This window comes from Antrostomus carolinensis, unplaced genomic scaffold (assembly GCF_000700745.2).
Source record: "Antrostomus carolinensis isolate BGI_N321 unplaced genomic scaffold, ASM70074v2 scaffold43299, whole genome shotgun sequence".
Classification (NCBI taxonomy): Eukaryota; Metazoa; Chordata; class Aves; order Caprimulgiformes; family Caprimulgidae; genus Antrostomus; species Antrostomus carolinensis.
This window is the reverse complement of record NW_010341370.1, coordinates 1,015-18,468: the sequence shown is the minus strand read 5'-3', so window position 1 is coordinate 18,468 and position 17,454 is coordinate 1,015. Positions and strand designations below refer to the sequence as shown.

The following is a 17,454-nucleotide window of genomic DNA, read 5'->3' as shown; positions in this document are numbered from 1 at the left end:
TAATAATAATAATAATAATAATAAAAAATAGCTTCATTTCTGCCTGTGTGCAAAAGAAAGCCAACTATTATACATCTGGACTTGGAAGACAAATAACAGACCAAACTGGAATCTGAACACTCACAATTTCATTTTTTCATATTGCATGTCTTTCCTGAGTAGCACTGGGCATGGATGTTGTGGTCTTGCTCTGAGATGGTAGTATGCCCTTTGGTGGTGTTTTAAATACTTCTTTTTAAAATATAAAGAAGCAGAGAAAAACCCTTAAACTTCCAGCTTTTTCTTTATGTTGCTTGAGAAATATGTGGAGATGTTTAGTTTTTCTGCTTTACAGTCAGGAAGGTAGTTTAACCTTCTGCAGAGAGCTAGTTGCAGAAGTAATCATCCTCTGATTTCTCTATTTTATGGACAGATTCATCCATCAAGTCCCGAGTGCAAAGCTAGGAGTGCTTACAGAGCACTTTCCCATATGTGTTTGATTACTGGGGCACAGATGCTGTTCTGGGTAATTAATGTGAGAGTATGATATCTTTCAGATGGGTGCTGTGTCTTTATTTCCAGGGTTAGATGACCTCTCTTGCTTATATTCTCTTCTGTCTATGGCATTTTATGTAGGTTATTGATTTTTTTGTTTGCGTGCTGGAAATAAAGTGCTTTTTGAAGGCCTGGTAAGAAAAATCAGGCAGACCTTGTATTTGCTTGAGGGAAATGCTACTAAGAATAAAAAGATGTGGTTTATAGTAGTCTTCCAGCTACCTTGTATGAAAAGGGATTTAGTGCTTCTAGCCCCCAGCCTTAATAAGTGGTTATTTAAATTACTGTCCTAAAGACTGTTTATTAAACAGTCAAATAAATGTTCTTGACTTAGAAGTTTTCATTTAAGGTTATTGAGGCTTAGGTGACCTAGGGCACTTATTTAGATCACAATTTTATATGTAAACTTATCTCCTTTTCTAACAATTAAAATTTATCTTTTTTTACAAAATGTCAAAACAAATTTTAAAATAATATTTTATTGTTTGCAAAATTAAAAAGTGAAGTTCAATTGAAATTGTTGGAGTAAGGGCAAAGAGAAGATAATCTTTTTCAGTAAAAAGCTTTAAGTAAAGCTTGAAGTTTCTTCCTCACCCCCTCAAAAGACACAACCTTGAAAATTTTAGGGTGTCAATATTTGAGATTAACCTGAGGTCATTCTTCAAATGAGGACAGTTTCACCAGTGGAACTTGGGAAACTTTCAGCTTACAAAAGTAAAATTCTGGGGCTCTGAGGTGGTTTTTAGCAACATTTTCAGTGGTTTGTAATCTGTGTAATCTGTTTCTCACAGCTAGATGTGTCAGCGATGCTGTCTGTCCATAGTGTGCATTATGTTGTGAGCCTGTATTAAGACTTCTAAAACAGGATTGCATACTTTCAGGTATTACCAGAACTTTGGCTGTCATAAATTCTGTGGCATGTGATACCTTATTTAACTTGAGGTATAGGTAGTCTTCACACAGTTGGATTTTGCCTTCTTTTCTAACTTAACATAATTCAGTTAAAGATGTGTCAGGATACATGTGATAAAGATTTCAGAAAGTTGCTTATCATTTTGTGTTTGTGTGTAACTTCATTTCTTTCAACTAGTACTGCCCTTTTTCTATGGGTGATCAGTGACACGTGCGAATCAGGGGCTAGTTTGAATGCAGCAGATTGATGGCAGAATTTTTAATCCGTCCTCTATCTTAGCCTAATTCTGTCTATGTGCAAAGCAACTGAAGTTTTATAACAGGCTTCAGTGGAAGCAGGAAATCCTGCTTGGGATGGACTTTTGAAAGGGCTGTTATGCCTTGGCATCTTCACCCTTCTTTTTTGTGGGCTTAAAATGGAAGCTCTCCAGTACTGTTGTTCTTGTTTACTTAAATAATATGCCATATGCTGCAGGGAGGAGAGTGTTTGGTTTGTTAGTTCTGATGTACACTCGCCTATACACCTGTATTCTGCCCATTCTTTCCTGATTGCTTGTAAATCTTATCTGGAAAAGACCTTACCTTGTCACTGAAGGCTTCTTGATGACGTAACTTCTTCAGCTGCAAAAAACAAACTGAGTTTTTTAATAGTTATTTTGGAAAAGGATTAGTTTGTGTAGAGCATCTTTGTTCAGTTAATGTGACTTACTAGCTTTTATTTTACAACTGCATTTTTTTATACATTGTATGATATACTAAACGTTTTTCTCCCTTGTGTTGAGAGTGGGAAAGGCAAGTCTTAGAGGTTAAACTCGGCATGCTAGATTTGCAAAAGCTATGTACAGGCTGTTTCTGAAAATGAAAGGATCTGCCTGGAAAAGGGGCTAAGGTGTATTTTGTTTCCTTTTTTTTTTTTTTTTTTTTTTTTAAGGATTCCTAAGTTTTAAAGGCTAAAACATTAGGTGTGACAAAGACAGGGAGTGTTTGCTGAGCTGGAAGCTGCACCCGCTAGATATCCCATGGAAGTATGGTGCAAGTAACTCCCACCTAGCCTTGCCTGCCTGTCAGCTTTTCTAATAGAGGGCAACTGAAATTACTGTTGCTTTCTCAGGCACAGGAAGTTATTCCCACCCCTCTTTTGCACAGAGCTCATTTAGTCAGCAAAGTGTCACCTGAGCCTCCTTGCCTCAGATCAGTAGATTTAGTTCTAGTTCTGTTTCAAATTCAAATGATTTTTTTTAACTGGTAATTGACACATGCTTTTATAGATCATTCAACTTAGAAGTCTTCTAACATCTAGCTTTTCTTTTAGTAGTTTTCAATAAGTCACAGGCTAGAGTTGTATTTTGCTTATGGAAATGGGGTTTTACTTAGGGACCTAAAAGGACATAAAATGTCCTTTTTATGACACTACATTTTAAAAACATAGAGCAAGGTTCAAAATAGCTGAATCTGTTACATAAAAATGAAAACTTCTATTCTAGATAGGCCTGTTTGCTCTATGAAACTTGTAGAAGCTGATCTATATTCTTATGGAGTTTTCCTCTTTCTGTGGCATGTATATTTATTATTATTGGCAGGACCTCTCAAGTAATTATGTAATCTTTTGAGATTTTTAGTGAAAGCAAAGCTAAGGTGCCTCACTAGTCTCAATGTGGGCATGGTTATGAATATTAGTAATGTCTTCTCTGTATTTTAGGAAAGATGTTTGATGCAGAAACCATCTTAAGTGGTTATAGATACATTCCACAAAGGTAACTGTGGTATTTAGCTGTTAGGTGCTTCTCTAGGGAGAAGGAATAGGTGCTTCAGATAATTTTTTAGAAGTGCATAGGAGACTAGCTCAGCTGGAAGATACCATAATGAAGAATTTTAGCATGCATAGCTGTCATTTATCTGAGCAATTGCAGACTCCTGTAATGGGACAAAAATCTGTCATTTTACAATACAGCATCCTTCCTTCGCACTGAGTTAGTGAGCTGTAGGGAGAGAGGTGGAGCAAAGGTGGAATATTTCTGTTGTATCTCTACCATGGTTGAGCCCGTGGCAAAAGTTAGCTTTTCTAACATGCGCCTGCCAATGTCATTGAAGTGCCACAGCAGTCCATAGAAGCATCTCCAAGGAGTTGCTTGGAAATGAATTTTCCACAAAGAATTCGTCCATAGAAGTGAGAAGTGCAGACCCCAAGGGGATAGTTGTTGGTTGCTGCTGTTGGAGATCATTTGCATGGGAGAGCATACTATTGTGCTGCCTGTCCTCTGACCTCAGAGCTGATGAAGTCAAACGTTTGTCTGCTGGGAAAGGAAGGGTGCCTTTTGTTGCTTCTGTTTATTGACTCCACTTTTTTTTTTTTTAGAGTAACATCAGAGGTTTTTTTTTTTATTTCTTTCCAGCTGTGATAGACAAAATGTCAATAGAATAAGTGACCTGCCCACCAGAACTTGCCATGAACCATTTGGTTGGACCACCGGAGGGGGAGGTAAGTGAAGAGCCAGCAAATGGAGCAGTGAATGAGTCAGTGGAGGCTGACCTGGAGCACTCAGAGGTGGAAGAGGAGCAGCGGTATGCAACTCGCTACCCAGAGCATACAAACAGCAGCCAAGGGGGCCTGTCTGGGCAGGAGGAGGAAGGGATGTTAGCTCGGTCAGCCAGCACTGAGAGTGGTTTCCACAATCACACGGATACTGCGGAAGGGGATGTGATAGCCGCTGTGGAGGATGGTTACGACACAGAGAGAGTTCAGGAAAATGAGGATGAGAGCGCATATGCGGTGCAGTACAGGCCTGAGTCTGAGGAGTACACGGAGAATGCTGAGGCTGAGCATGGCGAGGCCATTCATAATCGAACATTGCCCAGTCACTTACATTTCCATTCCATCGAACACGAGGAAGCCATGAATGCAGCCTACTCGGGCTATGTCTACACACATCGCCTCTTTCATCGTGGAGAGGATGAACAGTATGCTGAGCCTTATGCTGACTACGGACTGCAGGAGCATGTCTATGAGGAGATAGGAGATACACCAGACCTCGATGTTAGGGAGGGGATCCAGCAATATGAGCGGGAAAGAGAGGAAGCTGACAATTACCGCAAGGAGGCACTTGGTGCTCGCCTTCACCATTACGATGAACGGTCTGACGGAGAGTCTGACAGCCCTGAGAAGGAGGCAGAGTTTGCACCCTACCCAAGAATGGATAGTTACGAACAAGAGGAGGACATTGATCAGATTGTAGCAGAGGTGAAGCAGAGCATGAGCTCCCAGAGCTTAGACAAGGCAGCTGAAGACATGCCAGAGGCAGAGCAAAGTTTGGAGCATGATCATACTCTTGCCGGTGGTGGGAATGAAAGTAATGGCCAGCTCCCAGCTGGTTCTCGAGTTACATCCAGCTCGGGAGAATCTGTACAGAGGTACAGCAAGGAAAAGAGAGATGCAATTTCACTGGCCATCAAGGATATTAAAGAGGCTATTGAGGAAGTGAAGACAAGGACCATCCGTTCTCCTTATACCCCTGATGAACCTAAGGAGCCTATCTGGGTGATGAGGCAGGACATCAGTCCAACCAGAGACTCTGACGACCAGAGGCCACTAGATGGAGATGTGAGTATACAAAGCTTTCAGCTCACAGGTTGTGTATGTCTCATTCCTTTAACATACATGGCAGTGAAGGAGAGTGCATTTTATTCCTGTTCTGTGACTCCTTCAGTAAAGTATGTAATGCTTTGTCTATTTTAACTTTGTACGCTAGAAGTAAGCATGTGCATGATCAGTGGGCCAGTTTTTTCTTTATGAAGCACTGCTGATCCCAGTTACACTATACAAGAATTTGTCACATGAAACTCTTTACTTGGGTTTGGGGTTTTTTTTGTAACAAATGCTGTTACATTTTTTACTGCCATGGGATATTTTAGAATAACTACCAACACTTTGTCTTCTGTTATCTATCCTTATGTGTTTCTGTTAATTCTAGGTTTCTGAGTTTCATTTTCTGTCACATGATAATCCTAAAAGTTCCATCAGAAATCTGTTAAGATTCTTTGTGATGGTGTCATAGATCAGATTAATACTCTAGAAAAGTTGCAGGTTTTTTGTCCACTTGCAGGCTCTAGAAATGTGTTTTGAACTGCAGCATAGTACATTAGCACTGTAAAGTTTATTCACTTTCCAGCAACCTAAGTATTGAAGGTCATTGTTCAGATTTACAGCATACATCATTTCTGAAATTCTGTCCTATTGACATGAGACTTAACTTAGATCAGAATCACTTCACAGTTTGTGGTTCCAGCTGCCGGTATGATGATCTTTACTTGAAGTTTTATGAGGTTTCTGCATTTGTAATAAAGTAAGTTCATAAACAACTATTAATTGTATTAAATTTAAGCCTGATATGAAAAGAGCTGGTCGGCTAAGTTTATTGTCCAGAAATAGTCTATCATAGGGCCCCATACTATTACTGCAAGGGTAACTGCACTGCAAACGTCTGCTCCATCCTCTTTATTGCTCTGGAATGTTTTTGGTGACCTTTGGTTTTTTGGAAGAACACTGGAAGAGAGAAAATTTTGTGTGTAGTTTAGTGTTTTAAACTGAATTATTGTAACCTTCTAGGACTGCATCAGGGCTGTCCAAAACACTTTGGCCTCTGCAGAGGGAATTCAGATGGTGAAAAAAGCTCACATGTAACCAGTATGTGCTGGAGATCAGTCAGTTATTCAGTCAGTTTTGTAACATTGGCCTTGAAATAAGAAGGAATTACATAAAGAGAGTGTTTTACCTTCAGGCAGACACTCTTTTTTTTCCCCCAGAAGTATCAAGGAGCTGCACATAAGTGATGCAAATTGGGTGCTTTTATTATCTTCAGTTATTTTGCAGGTCTGCTTTGAAAATTGTTCCCACTATTTTTTTTCTTTTCTTAGAAAAATCATTTTTCTTTTAGAGATAAAACCTACTTGAAAATACTTGTCATGATTTTGTGTTGTTAATCATATGATACTGAAGACCTCTATAGGTCTGAATAGTAGTCAGTTTTTATTCAGCTAGGAGATCTCCACAAGAGAGCCATGAAGCCAGGGAGTCAGAAGAATTATTTGCAGTTGAGACTCGTTAAATACAACAGCCTCTTTTGACTTTTTTCACAAGGAAGTAACTGCCACTCCTCAGTGCTGAGCATTTGGATGATACATTAACGGCAGGATGTTTGGTAGAATACGAGTTGGAAGGGTCCAGAAACAGTTTTGAGAAGGTAACAATCCAGAAGTGTTCAGCTGGCCTGCAGCTAGGTATAGGTTGGGAAAGGAGCATTAGGAATGTTAGGAAAGAAGTGCAATGACTGTGGTGATCAGGAAAGCTACAGATCACTTATCTATTTGTTTTTAAGATACCTTGTTTCCGGGTTTATTCACAGTTTAATCTACCAAGAATTTCAGTCATTCCTATAAATTTTTCCTCAAAAGTATTCTTTGGTAGGCATATGAAAAAACAAAATTACTCATAACCAATGGACAATTCTACTGTAATAAACTCTGGTAGTCCTGTGATGTAGGAGGCAGATAGCAGACTTCTGTGAATAAATAAATAATGTACCGAAGTACCTGCTTAATATTTAACAATGGAGAGTATTTGCTGTTAGTGATGTGCGCTTTCACTTGAATAAGAGGCCGTCTGGACAGCTATTTGTGTATTTGATAAAAGCTGAAAAATTCTCATAGTGTCCTTTGAGTAAATGTAGTAAGGTGGTTTTGGGGTGGGTTTTTTTAAGTTTACCACACATGTAAGGTATAAACAATTGAGGGAGGTGATTCTGCCCCTCTACTCTGCTCTTGTAAGGCCCCACCTGGAGTGAGTGCTGTGTCCAGTTCTGGAGCCCCCAACACAAGAGAGACATGGAGCAGCTAGAACAAGTCCAGAGAAGGGCCACCAGGATGATCCGAGGGCTGGAGCACCTCTCCTATGAGGACAGGCTGAGAGAGTTGGGGCTGTTCAGCCTGGAGGAGAGAAGGCTCCGGGGAGATCTTATAGTGGCCTTCCAGTACCTGAAGGGGCTACAGGAAAGCTGGGGAGGGACTTTTCATAAGGGCAGTTAATGACAAAACAAGGGGAAATGGCTTTAAGCTGAAAGAGGGTAGGTTTAGATTAGATATTAGGAAGAAGTTTTTCACTGTGAGGATGGTCAGACACTGGAACAGGTTGCCCAGAGAAGCTGTGGATGCCCCCTCCCTGGAAGTGTTTAAGGCCAGGCTGGATGAGGCTTTGAGCAACCTGGTCTAGTGGAAGGTGTCCCTGCTGATGGCAGGGGGGTTGGAACTAGATGATCTTTAAGGTCCCTTCCCATCCAAACCATTCTATGATTCTATGATTCTATGACATGTATTTCCAAAATCTGTTTACCAGAAAACTCTAATCCAAAGCAGGCCATCATTTGCATATGGCCTCTTGAGGGTATTTTTTTTCAAATACAATAGCAGTTTGCAACTCCCTTATGAGGAGCATCTCCCTTCTGAGGAAAGGCTGAGGGAGCTGGGTCTCTTTAGCTTGGAGAAGAGGAGACTGAGGGGAGACCTAATTAATGTTTATAAATATGTTAAGGGTGAATGTCAGGAGGATGGAGCCAGGCTCTTCTCAGTGATGCCCAATGGTAGGACCAGGGGCAATGGGTGCAAGCTGGAGCATAGGAGGTTCCATGTAAACATAAGGAAAATCTTTTTCACTGTAAGGGTGACAGAGCACTGGAACAGGCTGCCCAGGGAGGTTGTGGAGTCTCCTTCTCTGGAGACATTCAAAACCCACCTGGACGCCTTCCTGTGTGATCTCATTTAGGTTCCTGCTCCGGCAGGGGGATTGGTCTAGATGGTCTTTCAAGGTCCCTTCCAATCCCTAACACTCTGTGATTCTGTGATTCTGTGAGTTAGAGCTGCACAGCTGCAATAATGTGACATCAGGAAACTGACCCATGATAGAAAAGCATGTGGAACTGCAGTTAGGTTGTTTTCCGAGTATGAAATGAGAAAGAATCTGTTCACATTGTACTGAATAATGTTTATAGCTGGAGACCAGCAGGGAGCTTATGGTACACACATGTCTGAGAGTGGTAGAGGGGGATATTCTTTAGGAAAAGGTCTTCTGCATGCACACAGTTATCTCAGTGGAAGGGAAGACCCATATCCCATTTGGGTAGCTCTCGCCTATCATTCTTCTCTGTCAGATTACCCACCAGAAACCTGCTGTGAAGGTGCCTACCCAAGCACAAAAATAGCAGTGTTTAAAGGTCTAAATAGAAGACATTTGCAGTGCATGAATCTGGAGTTAAGGGTAAACACATGTTTAAGTGAAAAAGGGAATAGTTTTGTTAGTAGATATCTCAGAATACAATTTTCTGGTGTATAAACTGTATGGAAGGTCTAAAAAAGCATCTTTAAAATGTCATAGAACTTTGAGAATAGTGAGTTGCTTGCTTGTGGAAATACAGAGACCTGCTGAGAAAAACACTGAAAGGGACAAAAGCTCGGGTAGATTTTTTTTTTTTGCTGGGACTTAGAGTATTTCTGTCCTCTTATGTTCAGAGAAGAGAAGCAGGCTACCTGTTTCACTTCTGCCATAATCAGTGGAAAACAATGGTTTGAAGCAATAAATTCTCCATTTCAGAACTAAATACCATGACCTTTTTCTGAGGTCCATTCAGTTATCCATGATAGATCTGAAAGCCAAGTTTTGTTGACCTGCATGCATGGTTTGTTGCTGTGTGCCAAGACTTCAATTTTGCAAATCCCTCTCATCAGTGTTCACAGTTTCTGTTCCTCCGTAGCCACTTGAGGTGGTACAGTGTTGGAATTATTCTTAATATGAAGTAAAACCACATACATATGGTTTTTGTGAAGTAGAAATTCAGAGCTGAAGACAGCCCTTTGAGATGGAACAGAACTGAGCTGTATTGTTTTGCTTCTCTGTTCCTTTTGGTTACATATATATTATTTCAAGCTTTGAGTTCTCCGTTGCAGGGTTTTCTCAATTCTGATAACTCCAGAAGTGAAGTGTATTAATGGAGATGAATTTGCCTCACTTTTTCCACAGGAGGAGTAATGTATTATTAACAAGGCAATAGAGAGCTCAGTTTTAAATAATTAAGCAGGTTTCAGTAATAGATTAACTAAGGGGGAAAAAAAGAAAGAAAAGAAATTAAATAAAGATGAGTTTATATTGATAGAATATTGTTTTCTTTTAAAACTCTTGGTTGAGCACAAACAATACAGGTCATCTTTCTGTCATCTATGCAAGAACACAGTCTTAAAATTATACAGTAAAAAAATGCACCCAAAACCTCAAACCAAAAATCATTAAAAAAAAAAAAAAAAAAAACCAAAAAGCATTTTCATTTCCAGGGCAGAAAGCTTTATGCTGTTTCATTAGTCACACAGAAGAAAGCTTGAATTTATTAGTTAATCTGCTTGAAGACAAACACTCTCCAGATGATTTACGGGCCTTGAAAATAAAGTAAGCATTGATTACATAACACCTTGAATTTTTTGTTTGTTTGGTTTTATATTATGTTTTTTAATTATTGAAAGGTTAAAGCAATTTCACGTGATTTTCTTTCGTGTTGAAAACTAGAACAGCACTTGTTACAGTTTTAAAGTCTTTTTGAGAACACAGGAGGGATCTGCACTAATTGCTTCAGAATGACACATGAAGCTGCATTGGAACTAGAAGTTCAAGAGAAGGTACAGCTGAGGAAGTCCATACTTGAGAGAGAGAGAAACAGCCAGCACTGAGCCAGCTTCCATGATCCCTGCTGCGCTGCCAGCCTTCCATCCAGCGTGCGCGCTGCCAAACAGACCCAACCCACATGGCGTGCATTTGTGATCTGACGGGGAGTCAGAGTTCCTACGGCTTAAGATTTTATTCAGAAAGAAGTTACCATCGCACAAAGTGTGATGGTGGTACTACATGGTAACTGATTCTGGCTCCCGTGGCCGAGAGACTCTTTGAAATCGGCAAAATAAAGGGCCGTCTTGCCCTAACAGGCTCAGTTATATTTATTGTTTGCTCATTCAGACTTTTCTGTGTCAGATCTAAACCTCTGTGTATTCTTAGGTATATTTGTCTTTGTATTTGAGACTTAGTAATATAACAGCAACAGGTGGAAGTCTTTCTTCAAAGACTTTTACAGAGGTTTTTTATTGTTTAGGTCAAAATCTCTATTTTTGTAACTTCAATTAATTTTACTGAAGAATTACAACTCGGAGATGTTGCGTGGACACTCATGGACGTATATTTGTTTTAAAAACGCTATTTTATTCAGAGCTTTTGCATAGTGTGACGTGTGGATAGTCAGATCTCTCAAGTGGGATTGTCAGTCCTTGTCCAGATGGTGGCAAGCTCCCGAATGCTCCGTCCTTGCAGGGCATTATCAGCTGGATCAGGGCTGGTTCCGCAAACTAAGACTCCCAAACTACATTTATTCTCAGCTTGCTGATCTGTGATCCTACAGGACCACTCTAGCCCATGTGATCCATTGCTATAGTTTAGCTTAAGCTACATACAAAACACCTCCTATGTTAACTGTGTACATAAGGCTGTCGTAGATGATGTTATCTCCATCTTCAGAAATAGTTTCTGTTGACCACTGGCAAGTATCTTATCTGTATACTTTTTTGTACACTTTGTACTGTGTACAAAAATGACTTTCTGCTGGTCATTTTTGCAGCAGAAACTGTAAGGGAGGAGCTGTTGGGTCAGCCATAGTCCCTACCCAGGATGGTAGGTAGCGCCCTGAAGTGATGAATGGTTCCTCTCCGTTGTCATATGCACAGGTGGAGCCTGCTGGAGAATTTCTTAGGCTGCCTGAAATTCCTGTATGGAGAGGTCCCACAGCAGTGAGTCAAATGCTTTGTTCTGAAGTGAGAAGTTCAGTCACTACTTTGTCTCAGGTCAACTCATTGTATCATCTGTGCATAATCTGGCGGGGGCAGTGGTCCTGGACCACCCAGCAAACTGATGGGTAAGTGCATTAGGTATGTGGAAAGGCAGTTACAGTTGTACCACAACTACAGACCAAACTTAAGTTTCATCCTTATGTCACAGTTATGAATTAAATTGCATAGACTGTGACATGGAATACACGTATGAGTACAATAGTTCCGAGTTGGTTTTATTTTTTCAAACCACCCATTTTTAAGGCTATAGTTTAAGCAAATTTAAACAAATACCACCGATAATAGTGACTAGTTATATTGTAAGGAAATCTAGCTTTCAGCTCCATTCTCTATAGGTACTGTATACCATCTGAAAGCTATGAACATATGTTGATGGTCTCAGTCTACATTTTAGTGAATAGAATTTTTACTGTTCCAATCACAGTAGATACTCTGCCACAACATAGTTGTGCTAAAACCTAAGAGATTTACTGCCATAGTTATGCTGTACTGCGTGTTGCTTGTGCAATTATGCATCTGAAGATACTTGCATATTGGACCTGAATATTTCATAGTGCTTTGACCTTTTCCTGATGTCTATGGGTACCTCTCAGAAGACTTGAAATAAATTTAAAAGCCTTGCTTTATCCATTTGACTCCTCTGAACTAATGTACAAGAAGACTATATTTGCCCTTCCTCTGCCAAGAAGCTGGTACGTGGACATTACTGTCATACATGTAATGGCCTTTTGTTTAAGTGAATCTTTTGTTGCTATTGGTTGATCTCAACCCCTTTGTCCCAGCCTTGTATGTGATGATGTGGCCCATTAGGTTATACTCTTTTTCAGATAAACTGTTGCTAAAAGCAAGTAAAGCAACACTGGTTTTATAAAGCAAAGCAGGTGCTTGTATTTGGGTAATTACTAAATATTGTATTTGAAGGTGTTTCAGTGTCAGTTATGTTTGTCTTCATGAGTGTAATAGTTTAACTTCGCTGGCAACCAAATACTGAAGGAGTGAAAAGTAACCCGGAACCTAAAACCTCAGTCCCAGAAGAGTGAGAGCCCCTCTTCTCTGCCATCTCTCCTTTATGTTCCAAGCAGGACGTTATATGATACGGAGCATCCATTGGCATATCCAAGGCTGATCTGGGTCTGCTGATTTACTGTGTCCCCTCAACCCCCCGCCCGCCAGTGTCTTCTCTGCCTGCAGATTAGCAAAACATGGGGAGTTGGGAAGTCCTTGGGTTTTTTTTTCTCCCAGCCACAACTAGATATCAGTAGGTTGTCAACATTCTTCTCATACCAAATCCCATACTGAAACCAAAACACAGGGCTATTCTGGCTATTAAGAAGAAAATTAACTCTGTCCCGGCCGAAACCAGGACAATGAGCTACTCAGTAGCCGGCTCGGTTGACCCAGAGAGGTTAGATTCAACATGGTGCAACACAATCCTCTCCAGTTACAAGTTCTGTTACTAAATCCCTCTCCACAATAGCAGAGAAGGTTTCTCAGGTGCAGTGGGTTGCATGTTAGTTAGAGTCAAACAACGCCAAAATTGAGATGGAGAATTTTTGGATGTACCAGGTTGAGTTTCGTAAGAAAAATGTAAGTAGATATTCAAGAGGAGAAATAGGGTAATGTAGTTTTTAATGCTGCACTTAAAAAAAACGGTTTGTAATTCCACTGAGGGATCTCTCTATGTAATAATGGCATGCTTCACATGAACTTACTGTGTTTGTTCTGACAGTGTCTTTGCTAGGGTTCAAAAACTTGTTAACAGACAACAAAGTAGTCACTAAGAATTTATTTTATACTTCAGTTGTAGTGTTATGAACAGCTCTGCAAATTGTCAGTCCGCTATGGTGTATAAAAATATTTCTTGTTATTGTTGTGACTGCATTTTTTCCTTGTGCATTGCATATGGTACCTCTAAAAATGCATTTTAATGCATTTTCAGAAGTGAACTGAGTGTTCATTCTTCAAAGACTCAAGTTTTTTGTGCTAATGTTTTTGAGGACAGCTCTCATGTCATGTCATGTAGCAAACTTTGTAGGATGTTTGATATTTGAGTTTGGTAGTTTTAGTATTGGGTTTTCTTCCCCAGAAGAGTTTGAGCAGACATTCGAACAGAGCACATAGAAAGCTGTGTGATCTTTTTGATGGTTGCTTAATTCTTTTACTTTGTAGATGAAAATAACTGAGCAAAAGTATTTGTAGTCCTACTGAAGTAACTGGTGCCAAATTTCTTCATGTCAGCAACCATCTGTCTTAAATAATTTCTTGTTATCACTTTAGTGTGTGAATATGAGAGCTTTCAGGCATTTTGAACAACTTTATTTTTTGGTGGAAACATTTGATTCTAAAACATGGAATACTCGATTTCTGTGTTTGCTTTTTAAAGCTCAGTCATAAAATATCCTGATACCATTTTTATGTTGATAGTATTGTGAACTTTGTATATTTAATCCTAATACGGAAATACTACGTAACTCCTGGGAATGTGAACACTATGAGGATGGTTCCTTAAGTAAACAGCGGTTGCCATTTGTGCAGTTGAGTCTCTGTGGCACTGTGACTCAGGTAGTTCCACAGCAAGTCTGGGGAGCCTGTATCTCCTCTGCAGCCCCCGTGTGAATGCCAGTGGTGCAATGAGCAATCCTTCAGTCTGATGGCACAAGCACGTTCCAGCGTTCTAGGGACAGTTTCACAGCTGCATCTCCTTTTTTGCCCTGCAGCTGTAATTCAAAATATAGGGTGGTACGAGGACTGTTCTTTTACCCAGGAGATATCTATATAAGGAATTGCTTCTTAACTCTTTTGAAGCCTTTGTTAGTTAACTGTAATTCTAATATTTAGTAATAATCCAAGATAGACCTTTTAAAAGAATGAGGGAAATAGGAGCAGAAGGGAATTTTGCAAAGCTTAGATTTTTTTTTAATTCCCCCGCCCTCATTTTGTAGAACTCAATGTTTCAGCTGGATTGGAGGCATAGCAGGAGGGCACTCCTAAATTTGAGCTGCTGCCAGCTCAGAGCACGAGAAGTATAGCCCTTTTCTGGTAGGACTCATTGGCTTAGAGAAAAGCCATGTCATGTAATTGCTAATGAAACCAGAGTACTATTTAACTGGTTTACCATCATTGATGAATATTGAGCTGGCAAAGCTAGGACCAAACTCCCTATGTTGAAGGAGAGTGTGGAATGCCAGGGCTGCTGGACTAAACATCCAGCTTGCATAGCTAAATGCTAAACCTTCCTTTGAGGAGTCATTTTTTTGGCATGCACACTGACAGGTTTTGAGGTATCTCCGCAAGATCTGCCTTTAAAAATGCCTGCTGAGTTGAAGCTTTGTGCTCTTTATTTCATTTTGGTCACCTAAATTAATTCCACACTCTGTGTTCTTGTGTCATATCCCCATACGAGTCCTCCCTGCTCTTAACTTTAGATACCTTGCTACAACTTTTTAGCATCGCCAGCCTTCATTAAGAATTGCCTATTAATAGAATATCCTTTCCCAGAGTATTCTTTCCCTTTACCAAGATATCTGCAGACAGATCACATAGATCTAGATATTTCATGATACTACTTTTCTATGCTGTTCCCTTTGTTCTTCTGCTGTGACATTTCTAATGACTGTGAATGACTAAGACATGATTGGAAAGACAGTTTCTTCACTGAATTGTTGACAGTGAAGGGAGAAAAATGAGGAAATCTGGTCTAGAGAGCAGGTATGCTACTGAGATCATAGCACAAACTGAGAAATATTTTCCAAGTTTGTGCCGTATCTAGGATGAGGAATCATGGTCCTTGATTACACTGCTATTGAATAGTCCTTGAATATGTTCTTTTTAATCTGTACAATTTATAAAAGTTGTTTTCTAAGATGGTGGAATAACGTTTTTGGACAACCACCTCTGCTCAGATTAGGTTAGTTTAGCACTTCAGCTTAATTATACCTGAGAGCATGTGTGCTTATGGGGAAATGATAGTCCTTTCTTCACTCTCCCCAGTTTGACAACTAAATAATCTTTAGCTGAATCCCTCTGTTCTGGTCACAGTCAGTTCACCTGTCTCCCATCACAGCTTACTTCTTAGTGACTTTATCTTTTTGTTCCTAGAATGTTAGAGTTTAGGACATAGATTTGCATTGCCTGCAGCCTTCAGTAAGCTCACAGTCATTTGCCTGTGTGCAACAGACATGTACTTGTGCAACTGGAAGTCCTGTAACTGCTTAGCTGAACGCTGACAGTAAGTGTAAATATTTGGCCCAATACCAGTATCAGATGATCCTCGATTCACCTTGCAAAAATACAGTTTTATGACATACTTTTGGTTGAGTGTTGCTTACCCCTGAGTATGGCTTTTTATTTTTCCAGCTGCTTCATTTCATACATTACTGACAAGTAAACACAGGTATTTTTTAAAAGATATAGCTGTTCAGAGTAAGTCCACTGAGATATTGATATGTGATCATGGTGATAAAAAGCAAGGGTTACAACATTTTAAAAGTGTTTATCTTGTTGTTTTTTGGTTGTTTTTTTTCCCCTCTCCTCTCTTATTTCCACTGCTAAGTTAGAGGAAAATATGAAAGAAGAATTTCTACATTGGTCACTCAGATTATTGTTTAATTTTCTTGCCATGTCTAGTCTCCATCTCCAGATTCCTCTTCACCTCGGGGTGCTGAATCGTCAAGTAGGCAGCATCACCAGGATGTCTGCAGTACAGCAGAGGCCTCCACTAATAAAGAGGTAGAGTGAAATCTTTTCAAAGCCACTTGTTCATGCTGCTTATGCCTTTTTATTTTCCTTGCCCTTGAACTTGTGCAATCCATCTCTTCTTCCAGAATTGTAACGAACTTGAAAAGCTGATTGGTAGCTCCTTTCCCTCCTGCTTTCCTGGCTATTTGACTGAATTTCTAACATAGTTAAGACTGTTTATAATGTAATTTCTGACTCGGAATTCAGCTGCCACTAAATTTATTTAATAGGCTGGGAAGTATTGATTTACCAAACGCCAACATCACCTCTGTATTAGAAGCAAAATGAAGAAGCTCTTATCTTTGTTCCATGCAGAATGTCTTCCCTCAAATAAAATAGTTTCTCAGCCAGATGAAAAAGCTTGCTTAAATGAAATTATTTAAGTAGTAATTTATGCTGCTTAGCATTTTGTCATTGTAGAAACTGACCTGCCAGTGATTCGCAGTCAGAATTCAGTTCCTGACTGCAGGCTCCTCAAAATAAAGCTAAAGGCTCACTTGTTGGTTTTTTTTTTTTTTTTTTTTGTTTTTCCCCCTCACCTGGCAGGTTTTTACATTGTGAGTACAACTTCTCACAGTATGAAAAGAAAATCATTTGGCGTGAAAAGTATTTGGGTTAGTATAGAATGTCTGGCTCTGTAAACAGAAAAATCTGAAAATACTTGGTTTATCTGCTTTTTGTTTTTCAAACTTGAAAAAAATCTAGAAACTGTAATCTAACAAGATACCATATTATTGCTGATAGCAATGCATGAATTATCTTCCACAATGAAAAAGACTGATCTACTATGACTGGAAATACTGATTAAAATTGAAACACTAATTAGTAATCCATTCTTTCTTTTTTCTGTTGTTTTTATGTCCTGGTTTTTAGCTGTTTCATAATAATAATATATTATCAAGCAATAAAAAAGCTTGTAACATGTATGTATTTGTGCCAGTCTGTATTTGCACTTAGAAAATAATGAAAGGTTTCAAAAGACTTTAATTTCTCATGTGCTAAACCCTTCAACAACAGATTGTGCCATTAAATTTTCCTCTGCTGTATTGTTAGCTTGTTAAAGGCTTTAGCTTGCTTCAGTACGGATTTTGTCACTTCATATATATCCTAACTTTTAGCAGTTTTTAGATAATGATAAACTTACCCAAAGGAAGAAAACAAACAAGGCTACTCATTTCAGCTTTTAGGATGTGCTCACAAGTAGTGTCAGAGGTGGTAAACTAGGTGTCACAGTAGGATGAGTCAGGCTGTTTCCCTCACAAGAGCAATAATCCCTGCTCTAGTACTTCCAATGCAAGAATAACAGTGATAAAGCAGCCTCATAATTTTTGGGAATGGCTTTTAGGT

The 17,454-nt window shown here is 39.4% G+C and overlaps 1 protein-coding gene across 1 annotated transcript; it reads left to right on the top strand.

The window, feature by feature from the left end:
- Window positions 1-3,842: 3,842 nt before the first annotated feature.
- LOC104519246 (amyloid-beta A4 precursor protein-binding family A member 1) lies at window positions 3,843-16,098 on the top strand (the record flags this gene model as incomplete). Its single annotated transcript, XM_010176451.2, has 3 exons — window positions 3,843-5,048; window positions 12,890-12,957; window positions 15,997-16,098. Coding segments are annotated over exons 1-3 (1,326 nt in total), but the record flags the coding sequence as incomplete, so codon positions are not given.
- Between the last annotated feature and the right edge of the window lie 1,356 nt (window positions 16,099-17,454).